The sequence below is a fragment of the Streptopelia decaocto genome (assembly GCF_964273445.1).
Source record: "Streptopelia decaocto genome assembly, chromosome: 1".
NCBI lineage: Eukaryota > Metazoa > Chordata > Aves > Columbiformes > Columbidae > Streptopelia > Streptopelia decaocto.
The window spans coordinates 38942253-38969323 of record NC_138663.1 but is presented as its reverse complement, the minus strand read 5'-3'; the positions used below and the strand labels follow the sequence as shown (position 1 = coordinate 38969323).

At 47.4% G+C, this 27071-nt stretch overlaps 1 protein-coding gene across 3 annotated transcripts; it reads right to left on the bottom strand.

The window, feature by feature from the left end:
* Positions 1-4633: 4633 nt before the first annotated feature.
* On the bottom strand, positions 4634-23952 carry CYTH4 (cytohesin 4). Of its 3 annotated transcripts, XM_082070439.1 has the most exons (13): positions 23772-23952; positions 17603-17685; positions 15023-15123; positions 14692-14758; positions 12238-12356; positions 11780-11860; positions 10991-11103; positions 10267-10415; positions 8465-8576; positions 7941-8017; positions 7503-7574; positions 6073-6227; positions 4634-5749 (listed from the first exon to the last, which is right to left on the bottom strand). In XM_082070439.1, the coding sequence occupies exons 1-13, from the start codon at positions 23788-23790 to the stop codon at positions 5677-5679; spliced, it is 1221 nt and encodes a 406-aa protein (XP_081926565.1). In that variant the 5' UTR covers positions 23791-23952; the 3' UTR covers positions 4634-5676. The 3 variants fall into 3 exon arrangements, with proteins under 3 accessions (XP_081926565.1, XP_081926564.1, XP_081926563.1); XM_082070438.1 differs by lacking the exons at positions 14692-14758; positions 15023-15123; positions 17603-17685; positions 23772-23952 and having other exon boundaries at positions 12242-12358; XM_082070437.1 differs by lacking the exons at positions 14692-14758; positions 15023-15123; positions 17603-17685; positions 23772-23952 and having other exon boundaries at positions 12145-12269.
* Positions 23953-27071: the final 3119 nt, after the last annotated feature.

Sequence of the window (27071 nt, the reverse complement as noted above, 5' to 3'; positions counted from 1 at the left end):
CTATTACATGATTCTTCAAAAAGTTGCAGGAGTTTGTATTTCTTTCTCTTTTATTTTATCTCCCATGTTGCAACAAAAGATACATGCGAGAGCACAAATGAAAAAAAAAAAAAAAAAGAACAAGCTCAAACTCAGTCATGGGCTTTTTAATATATCAGACTATTTCATGGGGTCTCTCCCCCATCAGTCAATTTTAAAACCTCAGTTTTTCCTCCCCTGAAAAGAGATACATTTTTTTTTTTTCCCCAGTGGTTCCTATGCATCCCATGTGCAGCAGGATGCTTGTACCTTTTGGACTTTTTGCCCCAGTGGGAGGCCTGTGAACCCAAAAGGAGGCTGTTTGAAACGTGAATGTGATGCCACTCAGATAGGGCTTCACTGTCACTCAGGAGCTTGCTGACTAGCAATAAATATTCATAGAATTGATTAGACATTAATTGCACAAATCACCACCTCTTCAGCCAACCCCAGGAGTCCTGTTGCCACCCACCATAGTTAATGAGGCAGCAGAAAATGTCTTTTCAGTAGGTGCCTTAAGGTCAGCCTAGTACCTCAGAAGGAAGAGGGGACTGTTAAATGCCTCACCTTGCAATGTCCCTTAACATAGCCACCACAGTCCTTCCCTAGATTCTGTCTCAGGAGAAGGGCTGTGTTCCCATTAGTGTAGCCCCCATGAGACAGGAGTCCTATGGTCTCTGTAGACCTCACTGCAGTCTGTCCTGCCTCCCTGTCCACACATACTGGTTGCTATCCATCCTCACAAGGGCTGTTCTTCCCCTTTCCCCTGTGATCTCTTTTCTTCCCTTACAAGATGTTTTACTAAAGCACTTCTGCAAGAAGAGGCATTGGGCTGGGATGTGTGTGGACTGTGTGTGTACCTGTGTATGCACAGATGTGCTTGAGTATGTGTGACCATGAGCGGGCAGGACACAGCATGCTCATATGCACATCTGCACCTGTGCTTGTACTCACATGCAGAAAGGGACATGTAATCCCACTTACTCAGCAAGGTAGAGGAGCAAAGACATGCTGTTCTAGCAGTGCATATGGCCCTCTCCTTGCACATGCTGTGCCCTTGAGGGCCCGGATTTGGTGGCCGCCTTGCACCATCTCCACTCTTTCCCTGAAGTGTTGGACTGGCAGGTCTAAGTGACATTACTCTTCAACCCAATGGAAAGAGGAGAGCTGTTGAGATATGGAGTGCCCCTTGGTGGTGTGACACAGTGACTGCGATAAAGGTTGAAGGCTGCTCAAGGGAGGTCAAACCTTGTTCCTGACATTTGCAACCCCCCTGCTCTGGAGCTGAAGTGAAAGCCATATTCTTGTCACTGCAAGCCCTTCTTCATCAACTACCCGCACAAGACCCAGACTCCTCCATCCTCCCTGACTCTTTCCTTGTAGTGTCCTCTGTCCGACCACACACAGCCTCCTTGCAGTTAGCCCAATAGCACCAGCCTCCAGGAGCAAACTGATGTCTGTACACCAGCTCACACACACAGGAATGTGATAACCTGGGACAGGACACATTCATCTTCGTCACAGGGCTGCAGCAGGATTGGAAATGGCGTGGTGAGATGAGACTGCTGCATGCCTCTGTCGCAGGCACTTAGAGCAGAGCCACTGCAGATGTGACAGCAGTGATGCTCCTTGGAACCCTGATCAGGTCTCAGCCCTGGTCTGCCTGGGCTTCCTCCAATCCCCCAGACTGGTCCTTCATCAGGCTGGAAACCGAAAGTGAGCCAGAACAAGGTACAGCAGAGAGGACATGGTACCTTTGAGAGCCATCCTGCCCTTTAGCTTTGCGCTCTGGACTTTCTGTGTGAAACACGTTTTCAAAGACAGTTTTAAGAGGGAGAAACTGCAGCAAGGGGCACCCCACCCTCAGGTAACAAGTAGCTTTCCGGCCACCATACATAAGGGATGGGAGACAGGAAGAACTGCCGATGTTGACCCTGCAAATCTGACTGCACCATTCCAACCAACTCTAATACAACAGGGCTGGGCTCCTTTCCATACCAGTGACTGATCCCAGAGGATATGACAACTGGCTCCCATGTCTCTGAGACCCTTGTAACAGCCTTCTCTTCCTTCAGGTTTATGGGATAAGCTGGCAAACCTGTTGACCTCTCTTGGTGGCAATCCCTGCACTGGTGTGGAGGGGTGAGGTGTGGGAGCTGACACGGCATGTCACAAGGGGAGCTGAAAGGCTGGCAGTCCCATTCCAGGTAACCCTGTTTCACTAGTGGAAAAGAGGTGCTTGATTTTTCCCTTTGTGCTGAAGGGTGTGTGACACACAGCTGAGCAGCTTCAGGCCTGCCAGGAATCACAAATGGGTGCTCTCACCTCACCACTGAGCAGCACTGCTGGCTAATGTACTTGCAGAGTCCTGCCTTCCCACAGGCCTCCATTTGCTCATGAGCTCCCGTCACCAAGGTCATTCACCCCCTGGAAAAAGACAGGTTCAATTCCAGCCCTTTGATCGGCTCTGAATCTGTAATTCAATCCAGTCTGTCTCCATTCGCACACTGCCCTTCCCCTCCACCTCCCAGAGCTTTTCTCTACCCTTTGCTGGATACCTAAGCTGCACGGAATGAGCCTGCTGGCTCTCCTCACAGCTGCTCCGTCTCTGTCACTGCAAACAATTTCTAGAAAGCCTTTTTAAAATGCATTAGCCTTCCAAAAAGGCACTGATAAACATGGGACAGGAGGAAGGGAAGAAGGGGGGAGGAGGCAGGATGCAGTTAGGTGGTTTATTCCACTCATTCGCAGTATCCTCCTCCCAGCACGTTTGTTAAAATAGATGGACATTTATTATGAAAATGAATTACTGGGTGTGTGCAGGAGTCCTTAAGCAGGCAGGGAATGAGTGTCAGTCTTCTGCCTGTATTCTGTGTGAGCCACATATGCTGCCTATGATGAGAAAGAGAAACACATCTACCAGATCGCAGTCTGTCAGATTTAGTACCTGAAAGGCTTTGTGTGTGTCTGTGTGTCTGCATTCATGTGTGTGGTACTGCAGTTGCCTTCAACAAAGGGACCGTGTGATGGTGGCCAGCAACACATGCCCTGGTGGTGCAACTGTAGTTGCATGAGTTATTCCCATCATAAATCTGCAAGGGCTCCAAACATAGCTGTCAAAGCACACAGATATGAGTGGATGGTGAAGTTCTACAGACCTGTCCTGAGACACTCTGGCCAATACCAAACACATTGGTATTCAGCAGGCATGAGATCGGGTATACCACTTGGAGAGTCCATATGTTGCATTACTGGTGGGCAGCATCAAGTACCATTGTGTTCACGGTACTGAGGAGACTGGGACATGGTATAACAAGGAGTCTGGAAACGAATTTTTTGTGCGGGAGCCGAGGAAAGGCAATGGAAATTCAAACTTACCTCAGTCTCTAGGAGAAAAAAAAAACTGGTCCATCTGCTACTGACACTTGTGGTTAGTTGGATGGCTGGAAATCACACGATTTCCTGTCTCTACATTGTTTTGTCTCTCACAAGTTGTCCTTCTCACTCTGTTCCCACTAGGAATAATTCTGCTCTGCAGTGCATGGGTATTTGGCAGAAGAAGAGAGGGGAAATAACGTAGGCAACCTGAAGAGAATAGCAAGAACTTGGGGTGATGAAGGACTAGGAAGAGCTTGGATAGACCCTGCTGTCATAGGAATGATAGAGGTAAACCCTGGGGAGGGCTTAGCCTGGATTTCCTCACGCAAGACCAGATTGCGGATAGAAGAGAGAATCTGGGGTACATATTGATGGCTTTTGTCACACAAAACACAAGCCTGAGAGGCACCAGGACAGAAATTTCTCACCCAAATCCTAGGCTCTGGGGCATCCTTCACCAACCAAGTGCATATTTATATTTCTCTTACGTATGTTGGAGATGGTGCCAAGATAAGGGACCATATTCTGATTTATCTTCCCACCCTGGACACAACCCTGCCTCCCTGCATTGAGCCCCAGGCAAGAATGAATGTGTGTGTGAGCACACGTGCTCTAGAGCAGTGGGCAGCAAATTTGCTCCATATCACATCAGTGACAAAGAGATTCAACACAGGAGACATTTGCAGGCGTGAGCAGAAGAAAACCTTCACGTTCCTTCTTCGGGGTGAGCGCGTGCTTCAACTCCGAGATACACTCCCTGCCTCTTGAAATTAATTCAACATTCCTGTGGCTTGGGCAAAAATAACTAGAATGAATAATTGGGCTGCGCTGGCTCTGCTACAGATTGCCTGGTAGGTAGAGCCCTCTGCAGGAAGGAAAAGGGCAGGAGACTGAGACAGCACTAGTGTTAACTAGAAGAGACCTGAAAGGTAACAGATGAAATAGCAATACTTTACCATGTCCTCTGACCCTGCAGGTCTAATTGTCTCTAGCGAGTCCCTGGTATTTGCCTCTGTGGTGTTGCTGGCTCGCAGCTCCCTGTGCCTTTCCTCTTGTCCTGTTAACTTCTGCTCCCTCCCATGTTGCCTGCATGCCCGGTGCTCAGCTGCCTGCATTCTAGGTGCAGTGCAGAGCTGCAGTGGTGCTCAGGCTGCTGCGCCAGGCACAGGAAAACAACGCTTCTATCTTGCATCCTCTGCCTTTATCACTAAAACGATCACATTACCCTGAGTTTGGGGTTTGTTTCAAGCACTTTTATTTATTTCTTGACACAAGAGACAAAAAAAAAAAAAAAGACTCCAGATGAAACCAATGTCTGAAGATGGGAATGCCTCTGTGTGTGTGTGCTTGTCCATGTGGTGTGTATGCACCTCTAATTTTTCATGCCTTCTGGCTGCAGGCCTTTCAGATACAAAGCCCAGGCCTCTGGGATGGTACAAGGAAGCAACTTTTGTTGGGGGCCATCAGCCAGGAGGAGAGCTAGTGTTTGGGTTTCTTCCTTAGGGAAACCTGTGGTGGTCCCTGAGTCTCAAAACAGAGACACAAAAGATCCAGAGCTGCTTCCCTGATCCCATGGCCTCTCTGCACTCAGTTACACCTTATTTCCCTATCCAGCATCTTTAACTTTCTAAAACCTATGACTCAGTTACAGAGCAGGGACTTCCCAGGATTACAGCCCTGACAGCTGTAGGAAGAGGTAGTGAGGGTTCTCTTCTGAGCAGAGGGCTTCTTATCTTCTCTTGGCCTCTGGTTTCACAGTGAGGTGTTAAACGTCAGTGGCCCCTTCTCCACAACCACTACACAACTCTTCGTGGACGATAAACCACTGGGGCTTTTCTGCTCTGCAGCTGACTGGACCATGCTCAGCTGCTCTGAGAGCATCTATATGGTTCCTCACTGAAAAATACCCAGGCCTGGTTTGATAGCAAGAGAGGCTGGAGACATTCTGAAGACATTCTTTTCTCTCCTCAGATCCTGTCCTACATGCCTGGGGCTATATGGGAGAACCCAAAGACCAGTTGCTGTTGAGCCTTTGCATTCAGACATGGGAAATGCCATGCTCATATTTCTGACAGTCCTCAGTGGATTGTACCCTGCACCTCTGCCTTCAGTTTGTAAAAGGAAGAATCAAATCTGGCAAGTTGTTTTGTCAGTCATGTTCCTGCCAAGTGGGAGGCAGAGGGAACTAATTCTCCCAAATTTCTTGACTGGAAGAGCCCAGCATGGGAGGGAAGTTGTCCAACAATTACATCCCCCTGCTGTCAATGACCACATCAGGGCTCAGTTTTTGCTGGCAATCTTTTTCTTACGTGCAGACACCAGGTCATAGAAAGGATCCTGTGTGATGCTGGTCCTGGAAATAAGAGGAAATGGGAGCAAAAGTAAGTAAATTCTGGACAGCAGCACAGGCAGCCTAACTGAACTTGTACAGATAGACCACTCAACAAAAGGCAGGACTGGAGGTCTGCAGGCCCGCAGAAGAGGATTTAGCTGTGGCTGGAGACTCTCCAGAAGGGACCTCAAAACTCTTTGAAGTCAAGAGGTACCCCTGTTACTAGACTGCAGACATTTATTTCTACCCCCTTTTTCATGTTCTGGTAGCCACATACACTGCACGACCTCAGTCCCTGAGGCTGAACAAAGGCAAGCTCAGGCCTCCAGTTCTGGTCTCCTCACCGTATTGCCTCAATCCACCCATCACGTTCTGCTGGTGTGGCTGCTGAGATCTTGTAGGACTGATGCTTGCCTTCAACCACTTTCCCGTCCCCATCTGTTTTGCAGGCTTTGATCTTCTGCCCTTTGCAGTTGGGATTGAAGAGCTCAAAGCAGTTCTGTCAGAAATGGAATAAAATGGAGCAGAAGGGGAGGACAGGGTGGACCAAGGAGAACATGCTGCCTTCAACCATGGATGACAGGTTTCCAAAGGGGAAGGGAGCATTCTGTCTCTGAAATGCAACAGAGCCTTTCCTTCCCCACCCCAAGATATTACTTATGAATTAGATCTCCAGGCCACACCTATCATGTAAACACACTCCCCCTGTGAAGGTCTAGACACTAAACCAAGCTTTATGGAGAGATGGAATCACAGAGTCACACAGAATCACAGAATGTAAGGGATTGGAAGGGACCTCAAAAGATCAACCAGTCCAATCCCCCTGCCGGAGCAGGAACACCTAGATGAAGCTACACAGGAATGTGTCCAGGCGGGTTTTGAATGTCTCCAGAGTAGGAGACCCCACAACCTCCCTGGGCAGCCTGTTTCAGTGTTCTGTTACCCTTATTGAAGTTTCTTCTCAAATTTAAGTGGAACCTCTTGTGTTCCAGTTTGAATCCATTACCCTTTGTCCTACTTGGTTGTCACCGAGAAGAGCCTGGCTCCATCCTCGTGACACTCACCCTTTATATATTTGTAAACATTAATGAGGTTACCCCTCGGTCTCCTCCAAGCTAGAGCCCCAGCTCCCTCAGCCTTTCCTCATAAGGGAGATGCTCCACTCCCTTAATCATTTTCATTGCCCTGCGCTGGACTCTCTCCAGCGGAGCATCAACAGTTACCAGAAAACACCTTCTGGGATCTGTCACTCTGCTCCACTCATGAAGATCTCTTCCCCTTTTAAGTAGATGCAACATTCTCTCTTCTGCCTGTCACCACTCAGACAGAAGGCACTTCTGCCACATCAAAGAGTGGGTGTCCATAGAAGATATACAGACAGGGAGTGTTACTTCCTGGGCAAGTCTCCTAATAGCACAGCATTGTCTGCTGTACATGTGCTGTAACTCGTTATGGAGAGTCCCGGTGAGAGAAATTGAACTCACATCTCCTGGTGCAAAATGAGTGGTGAGTCAGCTGTGTGCACTCATCTCTGCCCCACTATACACGCACACATGTGCACACATACAATGAGCCAGCCAAAGGATAGCTTTCCCTTCACCAGATCTTCCCTGGTAAAATACAGTCATGTTTAGATACCATCATGTTTAGATGGGTGACTAGACAGTTTGGAAAGGCAACTTCCCTCTGAGAAGCATGGCAAAAGTAGCATGTGTGCACCCTGTCTACCCTCCGACTGCCTGTGTTGGCAGAGAACCAAGCAATGGAGACTTACTGGCTTTTTGGGATCATCCACTTTCCGGACTGATAGGTTCTCCAGGGGGATAATGCCCAGAGGCTCTTTGTCCTGAAAAAGAGGAAACGTGAATTAACACTCAGCACGCTCCCCCAAACTATGCCACTACTTGCAGCCTCTCTGATGTGAACATTTGGGGGGCTGACAAGAGCAGTGCATGCCTGGGGAGACCATCTCCATTTACACAATGGAGAGCTAAGTTAACAGGAGCTCACAGCAACATCTGTAGTGTCCGGCCTCTCTTCTCCTCAAGACTGGAGGCAAGGAAACACCACAGGAGAGAAGGGAGGTCTGATTTCAGTCTGGGAGCACAGGATTGAAAGGAAAAGTTGCCCTCTACCCTCTTCTCCTCCTTGGACCCTCAGAGGTTCATAACCACCCAGGACACAGTTTCTCAAATGGGACTTAAGCCTTTACCGTGGTATATTCAAAGTAGTACAGGCAGTTATCAGTCAGAATGAACCAACGGCGTTTCCAGGTTTTCACACGTCCTCCTAAAGGCAAAGAGGTTCAAAAGCCATTAGTCACATTCTCTGCCATCCTTCCCTTCCCCTTACAAGCTCCAGATGTGCACACACAGGCAAACCCTCCCATCTCTCCCTGGAGATCAGCCCCAAGGAAGCATCTATGGTGCTCACCACCGATGTGATGCCGTATGGTGGACACACACATGCAGGCAGCCAGTTTTGCTCTGATGGGGCTGGGAACAGGGAGGGGTGAGGGATTATCTTTCTGGGTTCCTTTTTGAGCAGTCAGAGCTTGCAGGAGTGGGCTGGCAGGAGAGAGCAGGTGGCTGGTTTCAACAGCAGGTGTCAGCCTCACCCCACTGCAGCAAACAGGAGGGAAGGACAGCGGAGATGCTGGTGGGTTCTTGTGGGTATTTGTGATGGGAGGCAGGCAGGCACAGAATTCAGAGGAGCTAGGGGAATCCTCCCCCTTACCTAGTTTCAGGAGCCAGCCCTCACGGTTAGGGTTAAAGAAAGTATGTGTGAGATCGTTCCCATCATCCTCTGGTATGGAGAATGGCTCATTCTTGATGCTCTCAAACAGATTCTGCCCCAGAGCATTGGTGATGGAAAGAGAGAAAGAAAGACTGATTTGTGACAAAGCTTGTACACAACTCTCCTAGGTCCATCTGGTTCATCACTCTGTTTCCACAGGAGCGGGAGGCTGAATAGAGAGGGCGACAGGCAGTGAGCACCGGGGGGTACAACAACCCTCAGTCTACACCTCAGGGTCTCACAGGGGGTCACCAGCTCTTCTGCGCACCCTGTGTCAAAAAAAGAGACCCAATTTGGAAAGCCACAGACACAAAAATGTGCAGCCATATCAACAGGGGCTGCAGTGACCAAAGCCAGCATGTCACAAAATGCTGCTGTGGGTAGTAAGGCACTGGGGGCGTCACAACACAGCAGAGACCACAGCCCCATTTAGGCCCTGGGTTGGTGGTACCAAATGCTCCACTGATAACTTGATATGTAGAGAGCAATGCACACATCTATATGACCACAAGGAGGCACATTTCGTAGAACCAAGGCTTTTGCACTGAGGGGCATAAAGGGTGACATTCGTAACAGCAGAGTGACAGGGAGGTAGGTTACCAGCTTTCAAGGGACACAAAAATGTCACTCATGTCATTGGATTTGTGAACATTTATTATACAAGTCCCAAGCCAAGAGAAAGAAAAAAAAAAGAAAAAGAAGAAACTACAGTCTCATGCAACATCCTTGAAATTGCTTGAGAGAAATGACACCCTGGAGAAAAATCTAAAGCCTGTACCCTGAGGGGATGCTGCTCAGAAAACCCAAGTGTGGCATGTAGGCTGTCTCTTTGACAGAAGACACCAGTAATTCTCCCCAGGATGGCTGGGTGAAGGTAAACACATGTAGGCAGGCTGCCCATGTCTACCTTGCCTCACAGGGCAGGTCCCATGCCTGATGAGCCTTTGGGAAAATGGTAGCTCCAGCTTTGCTAACGGATTCCTCCCCTGTCTCTGTCTCCCCAATTCTGCATCTTCATCTTCTGGGATGAGAGACACCATGGACTGGCTGAGAGCTTTACAGATGCTGGAAGAGACCCTGGTACTCAATTGAGGCTTATTGGTTCTACCCACTCAAAAATATATCCTGGTGTAAGAGAGGTCAGGCACTCGTGTCCTGGCTGACATGAACACTACAGCCAGCTGAGACATTCAGGCATGAGCAAGGGAAAAGGATTTGTAATCTGGGCCACAGTGACATTGTCTCACAGACACACAAGAAATACACAGGCCCCTAAGGGGCCAGGACTCCCAGAGATGGCAAAAAGATTCAGGTGCCCAGCTAGCTCCCACAGAGGTGCGTGCCCCATTCACACAGCCTCATACTTACACAACACACAGGCACCCGCAGCTCATGTCTACTTCTTTCGCATATTCACAGTATTGTTCCTCTCTCACACAGACACACTTTAAAACACGAACTTTATTTAACCGATACTGCTATTCCCTGAATGTCTCCAGCCTCTTTCTCTTGCTCCATGTCCTCACCAACAAGCACGTGTGCAGCCCCTCTCCAAAGCAGTTTCCACATTTTCCAGCTTTGCTTTTGTACATACTGCTCTCTTTCCTCACGCAGCTCTTCCCCTTGTATGGCAGAAGGTCAGTAGGCCTGTATTACACTGAGACCTGAGGACCTTTACTTCTCAGTGGACCCCAAGCCAGAGTGAGAAGAGGGAGTTAAGAGAAAATGGGAGGTCTTCTTACCTTTAAGAGCTCTTCTGGCAGGTCCCCTCCATTGTCAATGCCTCTGTTGATGGATACAAACCTTTCAAAGGGGGGTTTGTCTTTCACATTGGGGTTGTGCAGGCTGGTATTAAGCATGATGATAGAGAAGGAGAGTATATAACAGGTATCTGACAATGAGAAAGAAAACCAGGATGGGTGGTACTTATTTTAGAGGGCAGATCAATCTGGACCCTAACAGGTGGCTTAGTTTGCAGTCACTGGAGAACAGCCTCATCCCCTCCACTGTAGGAGGAAAAGGGAGATGTCCCCTCTGCTAGGAGTAAGAGGGACAGGCAGGTCTACAGGAGAGCTGATCTCCTGTGGTGGAGGTGATTCCATCCTCCCAAGGTAATGGGGCAGGTTGGGTAGATCTGGCCTGATAATGGCTTTGCCAGCAGGAAAGTTTCTACAGACCCGTGTCTCTTAGTGCTATCCTTGCTGTGATGAGGTATATCTCATGTGGGGCTGGGAGAACTTCTCAAGTCTATTGCCCATGGAGATGGGTTGGAGCATAGTAGCAAAAGGAGGACTAGAGGCCATCAGTCTATTGAAAAGCTTCACAGGAACCGGGCTGCCTCATTCAGCTTAAAGGGAAACATCCACACTTCCAAGTGATGCCCTCTGTGGTTTGTGAATGATAAAGTTCCTCTCTCTAGCAAAGAGTGGCGTTCGGCTTTACAGGGCTTCTTATACCCATAACTACCTGTTGACTGGAATACGCCTGGGTTGCACTTGCAGTACCAGTTGGCAAAGGCCTCCATCATCCGGTCAATCTTCTGTGCTTCCCCAGGCAGCCGGAAGCTCCATAGGAACTGTCTATCAGGAGGAGCACGACAGACAGTTAGTCAGATTGTGTGCAAGGAAATTTTATCCCTTCCCTCAACCCATGGGGCTCCATGAAAATAAAAGAAGACTTCCCATCATGCTGGGGAGAACACAGTGCATGAAGCAGGAGGTTTCCTCTTGCTAGAAATTGCCTGGGCTTATCAGTCTCAAACACACTTGAAGGAGGAAGCAGAACTAAGCATCCTGGAAATCACGGCTACTCTTTCCTAATGAGTGCCCTGCAAGGCAGCAGAGTCCTCAAGAGAAAGGGTCCTGCCAGGAGGCTGGTGTATAAAAAACCAAGATGCCCTAAACCAGAGTCATTTTGTCACTGACATAATGGGCTCTGTGGACAGACATGTTTCCTGGTGCAAAAAATAACTTGCCCTGTCCCCTCAGGCATCAAATCCATGATGATCCACCTTGCTTTCCCCATCTTCTCTGGACTTGCTTCTCTATGGCAAGTCCAGTCAAGGGGCCATGAAAGAGTTTCCCCAGGAAAGGCTGTTAACACCTCACAGGACAAGAGTCTTGGAGCCAACACATACAGCAGGGCCTTGGGAAGACCCATTTCCAACCAGCAGAGCTTCACAACCTTCCTGGGTGGTAAGACCCAGTGGCTGAGCAGGCATCTGTTCCATCTCCTGCATCCTGCATGCTCACTCACCTCAGCGCCTGCACCAGGTTGAGGTTGGCGAACTGGTGACATGCCACAAAGGCTTGGAGGATCTGAATATTTGTGGGGTCCCTGGGAGAGGATACAGAGAAAAGGTCAGAAGACAGCTCTGACCCTGCTCAGTTTGGATGCCCCTTGGTGTGATGATATACATCTGGCTCCATCTAAGCCTTCACTTCCCTCTGACCAACAAGACGCCAAGATGCATACTCTTATCTGGGAAGACTGACCCCATTACAAGCAGGGGGACAGGTATCCCATAGAGCCAGCCTTAGTCACACTCCAAAGCCCCACCCATGACGGAGTGTCCTGCCCACCCAGCCCACTGCAGTTTGAGGTATGTTCAGTCTTGGCACCTGACTGAGGTCTGCCAGGGGTCATCTAAATAGTAGTTGAAAGTGGTCAGGCAGGACTCCAAAGGGCTTCCTCATCCTGGCTGGGTTGCTCACCTACCACCCAGGTAATCCCCAATGGCGGTCTTGTTCAGGCCTTCACCCTTGTGGAGGAATTTGGCGATCTCCTGCAAGTCTGGGGACAACACTTCATGCTCAATCAAGTACTGGATCCCCTGGGGAAGGAGAAGCAAGACAGTGAAGTAAGACATCTCTGTGGGTTGATAAGAAAGTAGGACCCTAACACCCTTATGTCAGCCTTCCTTGGCTTTGATGATGCTACCTCCTCTGTTACTCCCCAGGACCTTAATGGGAGACCACAGCCATGTTCCCACCCTTAGTCCATCCCTTTTAATCTACCATAGTGCATCAGTCCCACTTCCATTTCATCCCTAGATTCAGATAAATGTTTCGCTGGGATGGAAACTCAAGCAAACAAAAAAGGACAATGTAGGTTAAAAGTCCAAAAGCCAGGTAGATTTAAGGCAAAGTCAAAATAGTTCATTTTAACATTTTCAATACAATATCTCAGTGTTCTCTCCCTAAATGTCTTCTCTTTTTTCTCAATTAACTTAACAAAAAAACCGAAATGTTTGAAAAAAAATGACAATAAAAATGTACTCAGCCAGAACTATGGGCTTGAGACAATTCAAAATTATTTTTCCTAAATTTTCATCTATGCCACAGAACAGAGAAGTCTGCAATCTTTTCAGCTCTATCCTCCCCAGCCAGTAAGAATGGAGTATTGTTTTTATGGAATACAGAGGGTTTGAGTTGGGCTGTAAAAAGAGTCGATATTCTATTTTAAAGGGAATTTCATGAATTTCAAAGTCACAGCTTTTGTTCTGATTCTTAGCAATATCTAAAACCACTGTGACTCTACAGACCACATTGCAATTCTCCTCACAAAATACAATACAAGAATGAAAATTGGTTTAGATCCATCAAAATGTTCTACTTCAACAGAATCAATTCACTTTGCCTTGTAATATATAAGAAACTATTTCTAAAATGCCCCAAAGAAAAAGCAGTTTCAAAAGAAGAAATTGAAATGTTTGTGAGATTTTTCCACACTATTTTCCTTTCTTTTTCCCCAGACGGAATTTCAGTAAAATCAATTTAATTTTGTAAAGCATCGCAGCGATGATGTGGCTCCATTTTACAGAAGAATATGTTTCTCCCAAAAGGTTCTGTTCAGCCAGATTCCTAATGCTTCCCTCCTCTAGCCTCAGGAACTTGCTCTCAGATCTTGAAGATAAGAACTCATTTAAAGTATCAGCATTGCATAGATGAAGTGTAACCTTAGCAAGGAGGGGCAAAGAAAGTTTCTTGCATTGCAGCACCTGTCAGCCTATGCAGCATGTAGCAAAAAGGAAGCAATAAACAGAGATCTGCATATGCCTATTCTAAAGTAAAAATAATATAGGCACATAGGATGACATTTCGACCAGGCTGATCAGCATTGAACTAACAAAGCTAAGCTAGTTTGAGGTCAGAACTAGTTCAGGTATTTCTGCACGGCATGGCTCAATGCCACAGCCAGATGCCTTTGAGGCCTTTGAGGTCAGACGGAAAGACAGAATGAAAGCTGCTCTCACACAGGCTGGAAGTGCTGATATCACTGCTCCGAGACAGCTCCCGGTGTCAGAGGGACATCCAGGGGGCTGGCAAGCACTCCAGCTATGGTGTGGACACTGGGGAAAACGCATCTTGAGGATCTCAGTGGGGCAGAGGAGGAGGCATGAAAAGTTGTCACTCAGACCAGTAGCCACCTCAGATGCTAGCTGTGGTGGTTAGCTGACGATGAGCAACCGTTCGATCGCAGCTTGTGGTTTTCCTTACAGAGCTCAAAAAAATGGCCCACCACTGAAGAGGAAGGAAGAGGGAACTGTCTTTCTCACATCTTCTCTACTTAATCATGACAATTTTAGAGCTTTTTGCAGAGAGCTGAAAGCTACGAAGGCTGGACCTTGCTGGTCAGAGTCCCAGAAAGTGGAAAACCTGGATTCACTCCAAAATCCAACCAGTACTACCAAAACAAAAACTATACCCCAAATGACAGAGACAGCTTGTCTTCTGCAGTTCTAAATGAGCCAAGGAACCTGACACACTCTCAAACATCTCAACTTCTTTTTACTTCATTCTCTTCTATCAGACTATGGCAAATTCTTAGCCTCTCACAGGCAAAAAGAGCTGGGCTGAAGGAGATTTGGCTCTCTTGACACACTGGCAGTATTAAACCATCCTCCCTTTTTTCTCTTAGTTTTGGATTGCATCTTACGGGATGGCCTATAGGCACATGATGGTGGGAGGCAACACAGCTTGATCATATCAGAAGACTTTATTCAGGGACAGAAAGGAGGGTGCTACTAACTGGAGCCTTAGTGCGGTAGGAAACCAGCCCCACAGTCCCATGCCATAGTTCCTTTGGCATGGGTAGCTGCAAGTGGACCAGTAGCCAACAGAAGTTCTTCCAGATTTCTCCTCATAGGTGGAATGAGCAAATCCTACCTTTGCAGGGTCCATGTTGAATTTCTTCCGGCCCAGGCACAGAAGCTTATCCCTCTGTGATAGTTTGCTGCAAACAAGAAGGAAAGTCAAGCTTAGACTAAAGGGCCATGTTTTGGTTACCTCACAAGGTAACTCAGGTATCTCAAGGACAGATGTCTTCCAGAACAGGAATTCCTATCCAGGAATAAAGAGAAATCCCAGAGGAGACGAGGGTATTCCTGGCCTATTTTCCATCTCCTTGTTGTGATCCAAATCCCATCAGTGCTTTTGTTTTCTCAAGATCAAGACAGAGACTTTGTAAACAAAGAAATACCCATCTCATCCCACTTGCCTGGTCTGCTCCCCAGGATTATTGTCTGCCTGTTGCCTCTCCTCTGCATTTTGGAAGCACTCAATCTCTGCAAACACTTCAGCAATCTCTTCCTTCAGCCTCTGCAAAAGAAATAGCAGAAGGATGAAGGCGATGTGGAGGAAAAAACAGCAGACGCATACAGAGTATGTCTTACTTCTTCCCTCAATCAGAGGAAAAGGACCGGTCAGATGGTCACAACCAATCAAGGATGTCTGTGAAATGGGCACTGCTCTGGGGTGACCCTGATGGATTCCAGATGAAAACAATGAGAGATAGGGGCAGAAGGATATTGTCATGTCTGTTGTCAATCAAGCTTAGCCAGTGTGGGGAGTCAGATAACTCTACCCCAGTGTTGATTTCAGTTCCTCAAACAATGCCAGATGTGAGGCTCCTTCCATCATGCCCATTTCCTTCCAGCTTTTACTTTGCATAGCTCTGCCACACATCCAGGAAAAGGGAAGTGGAACCAGGAACTGTGAGGTCAACATGAACCTGAAGTGGCTATGGTGTGAAACACAAGAGTTAACATATCTATCATTCAAATACCAGTGAGCAGATACCTGTCTTTAGGTGAAAAAGAGAGGATGAATAAAAGAGGAGTAATCATTGTCAAATTAAAAACAAAAATAAAACCAGAATTATTGTAGAATTCAGTTTCCTTTAGGCCCATGACAAGCCATGGCCTTCTTGGCTGGCTATTCTGTGTTATCAAGGAAATCAAGATGCCTGTAGCTCTTTGTTTCCATCCTGCAGTTATGGCCCCCTCAGAGCCAGACTGCATCACCGCTTTCTTCCAGGAATCACCCAAATTTTTCCCTGTGCAAACCAGAACAGGCAGGGGAAGCTGGGTTATTTTATGACAGATATTGCCTCAACAAGGAGTGAGGGTGTGGCCACAGTATGCACCCAGATAGCAAAACTGCGAAGTTTGTCAATATCCCATGATCTAATACACCTTTTGGATTTCACTTTTTCTCTGGCCTTCATTCTGTTGTGCTTCATCAGTCTGCCGAAGTTGTGAGTGTTCATTACTAAGCTTTAGGTATTGCACAAATGTAACAAAAATCTTAACCCTGGATTTCAAATGTTCATCAGTTTTGTTATTTTATTCACTGCTGTCTTCAGGCAGTATAACAGGAAAGTCTAGACCCATCCTCCCTCTCTCACCACCAGACATCCCCCCAAGTCTTTGTGTTAAAGGGTATTGATAGATACTTTCTGATGAAATCCACCTGGGAAAACAACTTTAGTTATAGGTACTCTTTCACCTAAACTCATTCTGCTCTGCTGGACAATGCATACCCCACTGGCTAATGGCTTTGAGATTTAGAGAATGGGTCTGTGTAGTCTAGCAGCTTTTCTCTGCCCCATGTGGGTAAAAAAAATGTAGTACTCCTATTCAAATATTCTGCCTTCTACAGTGCCCATTGCCTGTTCCAAAAACTGAAGAAATAAGAATCACACGCAAGCAAACCACAGAGAATCATGGAATGGTTTGGGCTGGAAAGGACATTAAACATCATCTAGTTGCAACCCCTCTGCCATGAGGAGGGACACCTTTCACTAGACCAGGCTGCTCAAAGCCCCATCCAGCTTGGCCTTGAACACCTCCAGGGAGGGGGCATCCACAGCTTCTCATGCACATATACATTGCATGCACCTTTTTTGCAAGGAAGGACAAGATACCATTCTGATTTTGTAGCAGAGATGGTGTATCTGGAGGCCTGAGAAGTTATAGGTAATTTGGCTTAAATCTTTACACAAGGAAATACTGTGCCTATTCCCCAGACATCCGGACATCTTCATGTTGTGGGAAAATCAGTGCAGGTTCAATGATTCAGCGCAACAAGCTCCCACAAATGGGAACCCCCATTCCATGGTGGTGAAGGCAGAACAGAATAGAAAGTGTACAGCACCACGCATGGCTGTGATGTGGTATTACTGACTGATTTTGAATCTGCCACTTTCAGACATTTTAGGAGTCAGTGGAGAAATGTTTGAGCTTGCTAAAAGGGAAGAAGAAAAGCAAGTTCAATCATAGAAATGTATGTGGAAAGTCCTGCCATGAAACCTCTCTGAAGAGACAGGATCCTTCATGGAGGAGTTGTTGGACATCCACAAACCAAATAAAATATTGAAAAACACAGGAGGATGCACCAGGTAACTAGGATTGACATGTCATTAGCAAGTAATCAGTAATTAAAAATAATCATAAATGTTAAGCCAGATCCCTGCCAGTACAGGTTACTCATACTCATTTCCTTAATCCTAAACATGCAATCCCAGCTCATCCCTGCTAATGAGCTGACCAGCCTTTCTCAAATATCCCATTACAGTAGCTGATGACTCCTGCAGCAGAGAGTACCATAGGCTGGATGCACACTGGTGGCAAATGTGCCAGGGCAGCCTGAAGGCCAGAATTCAAGTTGGATCATGCCAGATCAAGTGTCTCCTGTGCAGAAGCTTTTCTACATGGCCTGGACTGTTAAGTGAGGACACTCCTTGATGAAAACATTTTTGAGAAGGTTAAGCAGACGGAAGATACAAGATGGTCCTTACCTTAATGTCCTCCAAAAGCTCCTGTCTGTGCTGCCTGATTGTCTCTATTTCAGCCTCTTCAGCCTCAGTCAAGCCAGATGACCCTGGAAGAATGAAGAGATGCGTGTGAGAATAGTACTGGGGCCAACATATAACAGGAAAATCTGCCTCAGACACTCTCCTAGGGTCATGCCACAGCAACTCTGATTTCTGTGTTCCAGCATCTACGTTCCCTGCTGTTGCAACCACTGCATCTCAGTCTTGCCCTGCAAATGGTTCTCACTCCAGAGCGAGCAGCACAGACCCAGATACCCCTCTTAGCAGCCAGATGCTGTGCTGGTAGTCTCTGATCTAACCGTGCAGCATCCCACCCCGCCTACTCAACCAATTTTGCTTGCTACGAGCACAATGGAGAGATCTTACTAAATGCTCTGTGGCAGTTTCAATGTCAGGCACCTTTATGGACAATACCTTTACCTCTGTAAAGCTGTGACATAAATACTTCATCTACATTTAAAGCTCCCATGAAGAGCCATTGGCTCCATGGATTGATTCACTGCAGCTGGAGTCAGAAATGGATTAAGAGAGAGAATTGAGGTTTTTCAAGTCTGAAGGCAAGATTGGGGGGATGAAAGCCTTGCTGAAGAAGGAGCATCTGTGGGTGGCTGTTGTTATGTGGACTACAGACAATGCAGAAATATGAGTAGGCTTCCTTGTAATGTACGGGAACTCAAACAGATACCAGCAGAGCCAAAGTGACCACAAAATGATTCATAAGAGACCTAGAAGAATTAGGGTGACAGCACTGCTGCTAAATATAATCCAGGTGAGGCACAGCCTCTTCAGCAAGGAAAAGGAGGAGGCTGCAGCCCTAGGGAGACAAAGTAGATGGTAAGCTCCAGGAAAAACATCAGGGGGCATGTGAGCTGAGAGGACTGGAGCTCCTGGGAGGTCACCGCAGAGCTTGCAGTCAGGATACTTGCTGCACCTAAATACTATGAGACAAAGCTTCTCTGGAAAGGCAGGTCAGGTCGCTGGATGTCCTGCTCCACTGTTTCATAAGCCAAAATTCCCTGGGTGTCCTGTCTTCCTGGAAAAAGGGGAAGTGGCACCAGCTGCCTTGGAAATTCTCTTAGTGTGGATCTCACATGCAAAAAACTGCTATAAATATGAATGGGGAAAAAAGGGGAAGGAACCAGCTAAGACAGACAGAAGGAAAAGGGGACAAGGACAGTCATCCAGGAGTCCATGTGCCTCTTTCCTGTTACGACCACAAGAACTCAGAGAGACCTACCTTCCCCAATCCTAATTTTTCCTCCATCCTCCCAGCTGGTTGGGTTTCAATGTGCTAAGTCTGTCCTATTACTGCTCCAAGCAACCTCATCTAGTTGAAAATGTCCCTGCTCATTGCAGGGGGTTGGACTAGGTGATCTTTGAAGGTCCCTTCCAACCCAAACTATTCTATGATTCTGTGATTCTCAGGCTGCAGCCTCTCCCCATCACTCCTCCTGCTGTTTTCAGGCATTGCATTCCCTGGGGAGAGGCTGCTGAGCCTCTGGGAGAAAGCACTAGGCAAAGAGCCAACATGAAGCCTGGGCTGGGAAGGACCTGTGTCCGTCACCTCCCAGCTCTGCAAGCAGCCCTTGTGAAGAGCTGAAAGAAGCTGTTTGACAGCTGAAGCCAGTCAAGAGAGGAGGAAAACCTGTGCCATCCAGCAATTCACAACAGCCAAATCTGTATGTGAGGCCAAAACACACAAACAAACAAACAAGCAAGCAAACAAACAAACAGAAACAACAATAAACCCCTGTGTAGCTGCTTTGTGGCTTGTTAGGCAGGTTGCTGACTTCCCCTTGAATGTCAGCCCTGCATCTGTGAGTGCTGCCTGAGTCCTGTAGCTTATTTCATCTCTCCTGTGGTTTTGGCATCTGCAGGAGATGAGGCCAGCCTCTTGGCCTCCCCAGCTTTATCTCCCTCATCCCTATGGGAGCTGGTAATTGAAGAATCACTAGCATGATTTCTCAACAAATTATCACTAACACCTTTTGTCCTGTATTTCTTTCCACAAAAGCACCAGAGCAGGACATACTTGAGGAACCACCCTTTTCCCCTCCATTAGCAAAGTCTGTGGTGTGGCTGGTTGCTTTGCTTCAGTTGTTCTTTGTCTATTGAAGGAGCCTAAAGCATCTCAAAGAGACATGAGGCTCCCAGAGGACACCATCTCACCCACATGACCCCAAATAAGTCTGTAAATAACTCAGTATGCCTTCTTCCTGAATATCTGAAAACCTCAACTCCCAAGTGATGTACCTCTGCAGTGTGTCAGAACGAGAAAAGTGTGGGAAGGACTGTGTGTGGGGAGGGTGGGGGAGAAAAAGCATACAAGTCATAGAGAAGGGGCGGGAATCAAGGGATAAAAAACAAAGAAAGGGTGGAATTGGGAGGAAAAAACTGATGGATTAAACTTTCAGGGCAATTTAGTTTGAGCTGTAGAGAGGGTCCTTGTAAGGTTTCCGAGGTTTCCTAAACAGATTAAGTCCCTGATTGCCTTGGAAAATAATTCTGAGGTCAGTCCTTGCATGTTACTCTGCTTCCCTACCAGAAGGCCTAATGCTCTGCTCAAGGATCTTTTGAAGCTGTTCACCAATGTTATTGCACACATTGGGGTCTGCAGTGAGGGGTAGTGAACACAAACGGTTTGTTTGAGGAACCATCCACAGAAAGGCAGAGAAGGCAGCAGAGGCAGCTGAGCAAGCAGTGGACGAGATAGTGAGAAGTGGCTGCTTTGCCTTTCCATCCCTCTCCAAGATGAGAATGAGCCCAGCCAGCAGGAGAGGGACACTCCAAGTGACACATAGCCTGGCTCGCTCCAGATGCTTCCAATGGCCAAGTGAATTCAACCCTGCAGCAGGTGACTGAGGAATAGCTTCAGCCTTGCCAAAGTCCTCAGTACCACCAAGTTCCACTTCCCTCTAGGGCGAGGTCAGGACACAGATGAAGCATAGCCCTGGTCAGGGTTCTCTGCACAGGGGAAAATTTCACCCTGATGAAAACACCAGCAGGTTTCAGGGCGATGCTGTCAGCCAAACCAGCACTGGAGTCTTCCAGGTCACACACAACATAAAAAATGGCTAGCATCTTTTCCAAAGAGAACATAGAATTATAGAATCATAGAATCATTTTGGTTGGAAGAGACCCTCAGGATCATCAAGTTCAAACATAACCTAACTCTAGCACTAAACCGTGTCCCTAAGAACCGCGTCCATATGCCTTTTAAACCCCTCCAGGGATGGTGACTCCACCACTTCCCTGGGCAGCCTGTTCCAGTGCCTGACATTAAGTTGCTGTTGGAATTTATTTTCAGACACCAAAAATTGAAAGGAAAGCACATCAGCATCACATTTCTGGGGCTCACACCTGCTTTTGAGGTTGTTTCCCCACACTCAGGGCAGACCCACATGGAAAGACCTGCCAGTTCTTAATGAGGCTTGTATTTATAGTGCTGTCACTCAGAACACAGAGTTCGATTGCAGTTGTGGTGACTTACGCCCTCAGTCTGTACATCTGGAGGGTAGGTCGGAGTTACCCAAAAGTCTGGGTACTCACGTGGCCCGCAAAGGAGTAGAGCTGCAGGGGTGGACTGCTGAAACAGCATGGGAAGGTTATGAAGAACGACTGCTTCTGTAACACTGTCATGGACCATCCACATGCTACTCACCAACAGAATAACAGCAGAGGTTCAGCTGACCCATTTGCAAGGCAATGTAGGGCTCCAAGTGTGGCTGCTAAAGGGTTTGGCCAACTCCACCCATGACAACACACAAGCAGAGCAGCCTCATAGGCACCTTCTGCCTGGATAAGGTGCTCTGATGGAAGAATTCACCTGAAATTATTATTATTTTTTTAATATGGCGTCTGTGTAATTTCCAGCACAGACCATCAGCTCCCCGGGCAGGTACCAGGCTGGTACCAGGCAGAAAACAGGAAACCTTCCAGCTCCTGAGTTCCCTCCAGCCCAATCTTTCTCCCTCCTCCAGCCATTCCACAATTCTCTTCCATCTTGTTTCAGAAGAAATTCAACATGGACCTCACACAGGTTTTATATGCACATTCCAGCTATGGAGGGAAAAGTGTGAAGAAGAATTTATGTTTTGTCCTGGTCCTCTTATCCCACATGACAACTTACAGCAATCAGGATAGCTTGCAGCCACTTTTGCCTGTAGGTCTCACCCCACATGTTCTAGCACCTGATACCATGGAATCAGCCTGCTCTCCCATGTCTCACACACCCAGCTCACGGATTTGGCGTACTGGCTCTGTGGCATTACCCAGACAGTTGCTAGAGGATTCTGAAGGAAGCTGGAAAAGAATATCTACTGCAGGGAGAGCAGCCTCCCCATAGATACTGTTGTGTCAGACAGGTATCGAACAGGACCACTGCATCTCCAGGAAGCAGAAGCCCCAGGAAAAGGTGCAAATACGCCTTTGACCTTCAGGAAAATCATGCCAAACTGCAAGACTTGAAACACATCCAGTGCTCCAAAGCTCACTGTAAAGCTGCATTGGATTGGAGTAGATGATCTTGAGGGTCTCTTCCAACCAAAATGATTCTATGATCTCCAGAGATCCCTTCCAACCCCAACCATTCTGTGATTCTGTGTTCTGAGGGCAGCCTTGGCTCCCACGCTAGAGCAGATTCAAACAAGCCCACTTTCCCACCCAGGTGTAAAGTGACAGGTTGGGACTGAACAAAGACATAGGTCAGAACCAGTGTATCTCTCTAGGCATTGCCTGTCTTCAGGCTCTGCCTCTATGCAGAGCTGAGTAAACCCACATTGTCCTTGAGCAGGATCTCATCATGCTACTGCAGTGTGTAACTTTTAAGATATAATTAACTCAGTAACATGTAACTTGAGTGAATGACTGCATCAGACCTTCAGTTCTGAAAGCCTTAGTTTCTGTGGAATGGACACCCCAAAATAAGCAGCAAAACATGAGGTACCCCTTCTCCAGCCCAGCTTGTCCTGCAGACGGTCTATTCACAGTTGCTTTCAGGTGGTGAGGGCTGGGTGATCTGGAGAGGTCTGCCTTCACCAACATGCATAGCTAGATGCTGGTGAGAGCTCAGCTCCTACAGTTTCCATCAGTTTCACTGACTAGCAAGGCTGGCGCAGTTTGAGCGTGACCTTTCCTTGTCTACCCACCTAAGGAGCTAAAAAGTGCAGAACAGTTGCTGAAACTGGGCACTGATTTTTCCCTTCGCTCCGTGCTCTACATCCTCTATGCAAAAGCCTCCGAGGACAAAGTCAGACACAGCAGGGCCATTGCAAGATAATCCCTTTTCTTCCTGGCCCTTGTTCAGCCCATTCCTGTTCAGGTCTCACTGTTTACCACCTTTGATCAGACACATGCTCAAAGCTTCCTCAGCTAGAGGCTAGAAATGTTTGGTCTGGCAGTATGCCTTTCCCTGCTGAATCCCAACCTCTTTATCCACCACCTGCCAAAGTAGGAAATAAAACCTGAGCTGTCTTTCAGTTCCTCAGATGTGGCTTATCTCCCCCCACCCACATCTGCCTTTTGAGATTATTTCAGAAACAGGCAGGCCCACCTGCAGGTCACTTGGAGTTGATAGAACCCTAATATAGTATTTTACCTTTAACATGGACATAAGCAAAGGAGCCCCCAGTACCAAAAGCCTTGCAAGCATGTTGCACTGAGATACCCAACTGCATGAGAGGCCAACAAAGGCAAACCAGCTCCTGGGTGCTATAGGGAAATATCACTGAGAGGCTTGCAAGCCATGTCAGAGCTGCATGGAGAGAAGCCAAAGCTTATAGGTGCTCAATCCAAGTGTCATATATACCCTTGATACCCCTGAGTCAGCTTCCAGCTCAGCTCAGGATCACCAGCAATAGAAACTCTCAGCACAAAGGCCATTCAAATCAGCGGGAAAATTACTCCCGATGTGAAAGGAGTTTGCTTACAAGAGAGTAAGTAAAAAGGAAACCATGGCTAATGCTCAAGGCTGACAAGAATTAACTGCACCACCAGGGATCTTCCACCATCTCATTCTTCCAGCCACCAGCTGCAGCGCCCACTCTTGCTGCTGGGATTTTGTGGTGTGCTCTGCCCTGTCAAACTGAGCGCACAGCCCTCGCAGAAAACAAGGCACAAGAAGGTCAAGGCTTACCAGCAGCACAAAAATCCATCCTGAAGAGCGCGATGTATTTTCAACAGAAGTGGTGCTCCTCCTTGCCTTCTGCTTGCTCAGATGCTTCACAGAACTGAAACAACTTGGAGCCGGTGACCAAGATCGCAGCCGCACTGGGGGGCGGGTTGCCCCGTGACTCCGCCCTTCCTCTCCTCGTCCCTCCGACCACATCTCATCAGCTTGCATCAGTGAAGGAAACCTTGTGTGCATACTGCTGTCAGCTAACGCGGGCTCCTTGGCGGCTTCTGTAACGCAAATCCACAAATGCATTCCCATGCCAGCAGCTTTCGAACACACACGTGTCCGAGGGGACTGAAATGTGTAGTGAGAGGCTGATTGTACCTCGGGCTTTTGTCTGAGATACTCTGAGAGCCGGGGAGGAGGGGAGGGGGAACTTCTTGATTCAGAAAACCCATCCGATTCGGGAAGTGGTTTCATTTTAAAGGAAAGATTCTTCCTTTAAGTGGTGGGGGGGATGAACACTCCAAAACTGGAAGGTGGTTAATGGAGATGAGAAGACAGCCTTTTTCATCTTTTCCCTCCCCCACTGACCACTAACTGACTTGTACTCCTTTTTTTCCCCACTAACAAACTGTTTTTCTTGGGAAACCTCCTAAGTCTGAGGAGTGCTCTCTTGAGGCTTAGCAAAACTCCTGCCAGTGGGAGAGCTGGCATTAGCAGGACAGATTTGAAGGAACATGTGCTGCTCTGTTCATTTGTGAGGCAGAAGGGTGCTCTTTTTCCTCCATCTGCTCCACACAGCCCCAGAAGGCTGTACACTTCTCCTTGGATTAGTTGAATTTGGTCGACATGTGATTTATGTGGTAGATCCCTGATGTAGCCAATGTGGGGAAAAAAGGAGTGTGCAGAAGAGCACCAAGTCAGAGACAGAATAACTGTTGATGGTGAATAAATAGTTCAAGGTAAAATTCAAACCAAGTGTGATGCCCAAACAGGGTTCTTGCCTCCTCTAGCAGGACTAAAGCTATAGGGGAATGGCTCCTCTCTGTGCATGAACACCTACTTCTACATGCTTAGCTCCCCCACCTGTCGCTGTATTCACAGCAGGCCTTGAACAGGAAAGCAAAGCAGATCCAGACTTCTACCTACCATATTTTCATGAGACAGCATGGTAGAGTTTGCAAGGACATTACATGTGTAGAAAAATAAATGACTCTCTGACTTGTTACACAGTCAGAGCTATCTGTGTAACAGGTCAGAGCTAGCATCTATGTACACTTAGCACTGTTTAGAACAGGCTTCCCATTAACTCAGTCTGGTCTGAGATCCTCTGGAGAGAGTAACCCACCTGGATAGATTGGAAGAGCAGGCTAACAAGAACCTTATGAAGTTCAACAAGGACAAGTATAAGGTCTTGCACCTGGGAAAACATCATCCAGGAGTGCAGCACAGGCTTGGATCTACCCTGCTGTGGAGCAGCTCTGAGGAAAGGGACCTGGAGGTGCTGGTGGACAAGAAGCTCAATATGAGCGAACAGTGTGCTGCTGCTGTGGCAAAGGCAGTCAACAGGATGCCAGGCTGCATCAATAAGGGCATCACCAGCAAAGACAAAGGAGCCATTATTCTACTCTACTCAATACTCTGTTCAGTTTTGGTACTTGCTGTACAAAAAAGTTGTGGACAGGCTGGAGAGGGTCCAGAAAGTTGCGGACAGGCTGGAGAGGGTCCAGAGAAGAGCCACAAAGATGATCCAAGGACTGAGAAGCTGCCATACGAGAAAAGGTCGAGATAACTGGGCTTGTCCAGCCTTGAGAACAGAAGGCTTAGGGGAGACTTCATCACCAGGTTCCAGTCTTTAAAGGGTGGCTACAAAGAAGACAGAGACTCACTTTTTACAAGGAGGCACATGGTAAAGACAAGGGGTAATGGGTACAAGTGACTCCTGGAATATTCCAGTTGGACACAAGAGGGAAATTTTTCATTATGAGGACAATCAGTCATTAGAATAATCTCCCAAGGGAAGTGTGGGTTCTCCGACATTGGACACTTTCAAGATTCAGCTGGACAGGGTGCTGGGACATCTTGTCTAGACTGTGCTTTTGCCAAGAAAGGTTGGACCAGATGATTCTTGTGGTCCTTTCCAACCTGGTATGCTATGATTCTATGAACGACTGGCCCTTTAAAGGCTTGACATGTAAGGTAGGATGTGCCGCAGTACTCTGGCTAAAGTCCATTGCTCTAAGGCCATTCAGCCTCAGATAGAAAGACACAGATTGTCCTTGCTTCCTTTCAGTCTCTTGCACTTGCTGTTACCTGTGATTATGCTATATGTTCACTGCTGGTTTTGGAGGCAACAAGCACTCCAATAACCTCCAATGAAGAGAGTGAGATATCCCGACCTTAAAGGCATTGTGTCAAGGTGTGGCAGAAATCCAGAATGGATCTACACAGAGAGCTGTGGGCAGGGTCAGAAATCACCTGTGATCTTTAGGAAGAGACAGTGGCAAAGATTCAGCAGTCTCTTTCCATGGTCAGGGTCAACATTGTCAAAGAAGCAGCTAGGAGCTTATTTGGGAGGGATAAAAGGAAGGAGAAGACAGCACGACTGATTAATGCAAACTGATTCCAAACCATCACACCCATGTCTGCCTTGACCTTCAGCACATCCAACGTCCATTCTTAAAATTTATCGGATGCCTGCCTTTGGGTCACAGCTTCCCAAGAACTCACCCTTTGTAAACTCAATTTCTGTCCTCAGTTTCTGGGCCACACCAGAGGAGAATTCACTGCCCTAGGCTGGCCCAGTCTCCTAGTTCCTGCACTGGGACTGGGTCCAGCCTATCACCTGCAGTCCTTCCACCATTGCTTTCTACAAAAAGAAAAACAAAAAAGGTTGTTTCAGCAGTATTGCAGCTGACATTAAGCAGACACGTCAGCCTAAAACACATCCTTGAAAGACCTGATCTTGCTTGCCTAAAGGGTAGGAGACATATATAGGCAGCTTGATCAGGGTGATCCTTATACATGTATCTGTGGGCAGGTCAAACCACAAGCACCCTGCAGACACCAAAATGGATGTTTCTGTGCACTGCAGAAGTACTCTCAACCACCCCAACAAGCAGCAATGCAAAACCTGTACCTGTGTCTCTAATCCATACTTTCTTGATCTCTTTACTTCTTGATGCTTCCTTCTTCCCACAGCCTTTCTTTTGGAATCCCTGACTGTCCTGTTTTGGGACCTTACCTACTAATTCAGTTTAACTAATAACTCCTCTAGTTGCATTCTCCTAGTTCTGGTAGCCTTAGTTTTAACAGTGG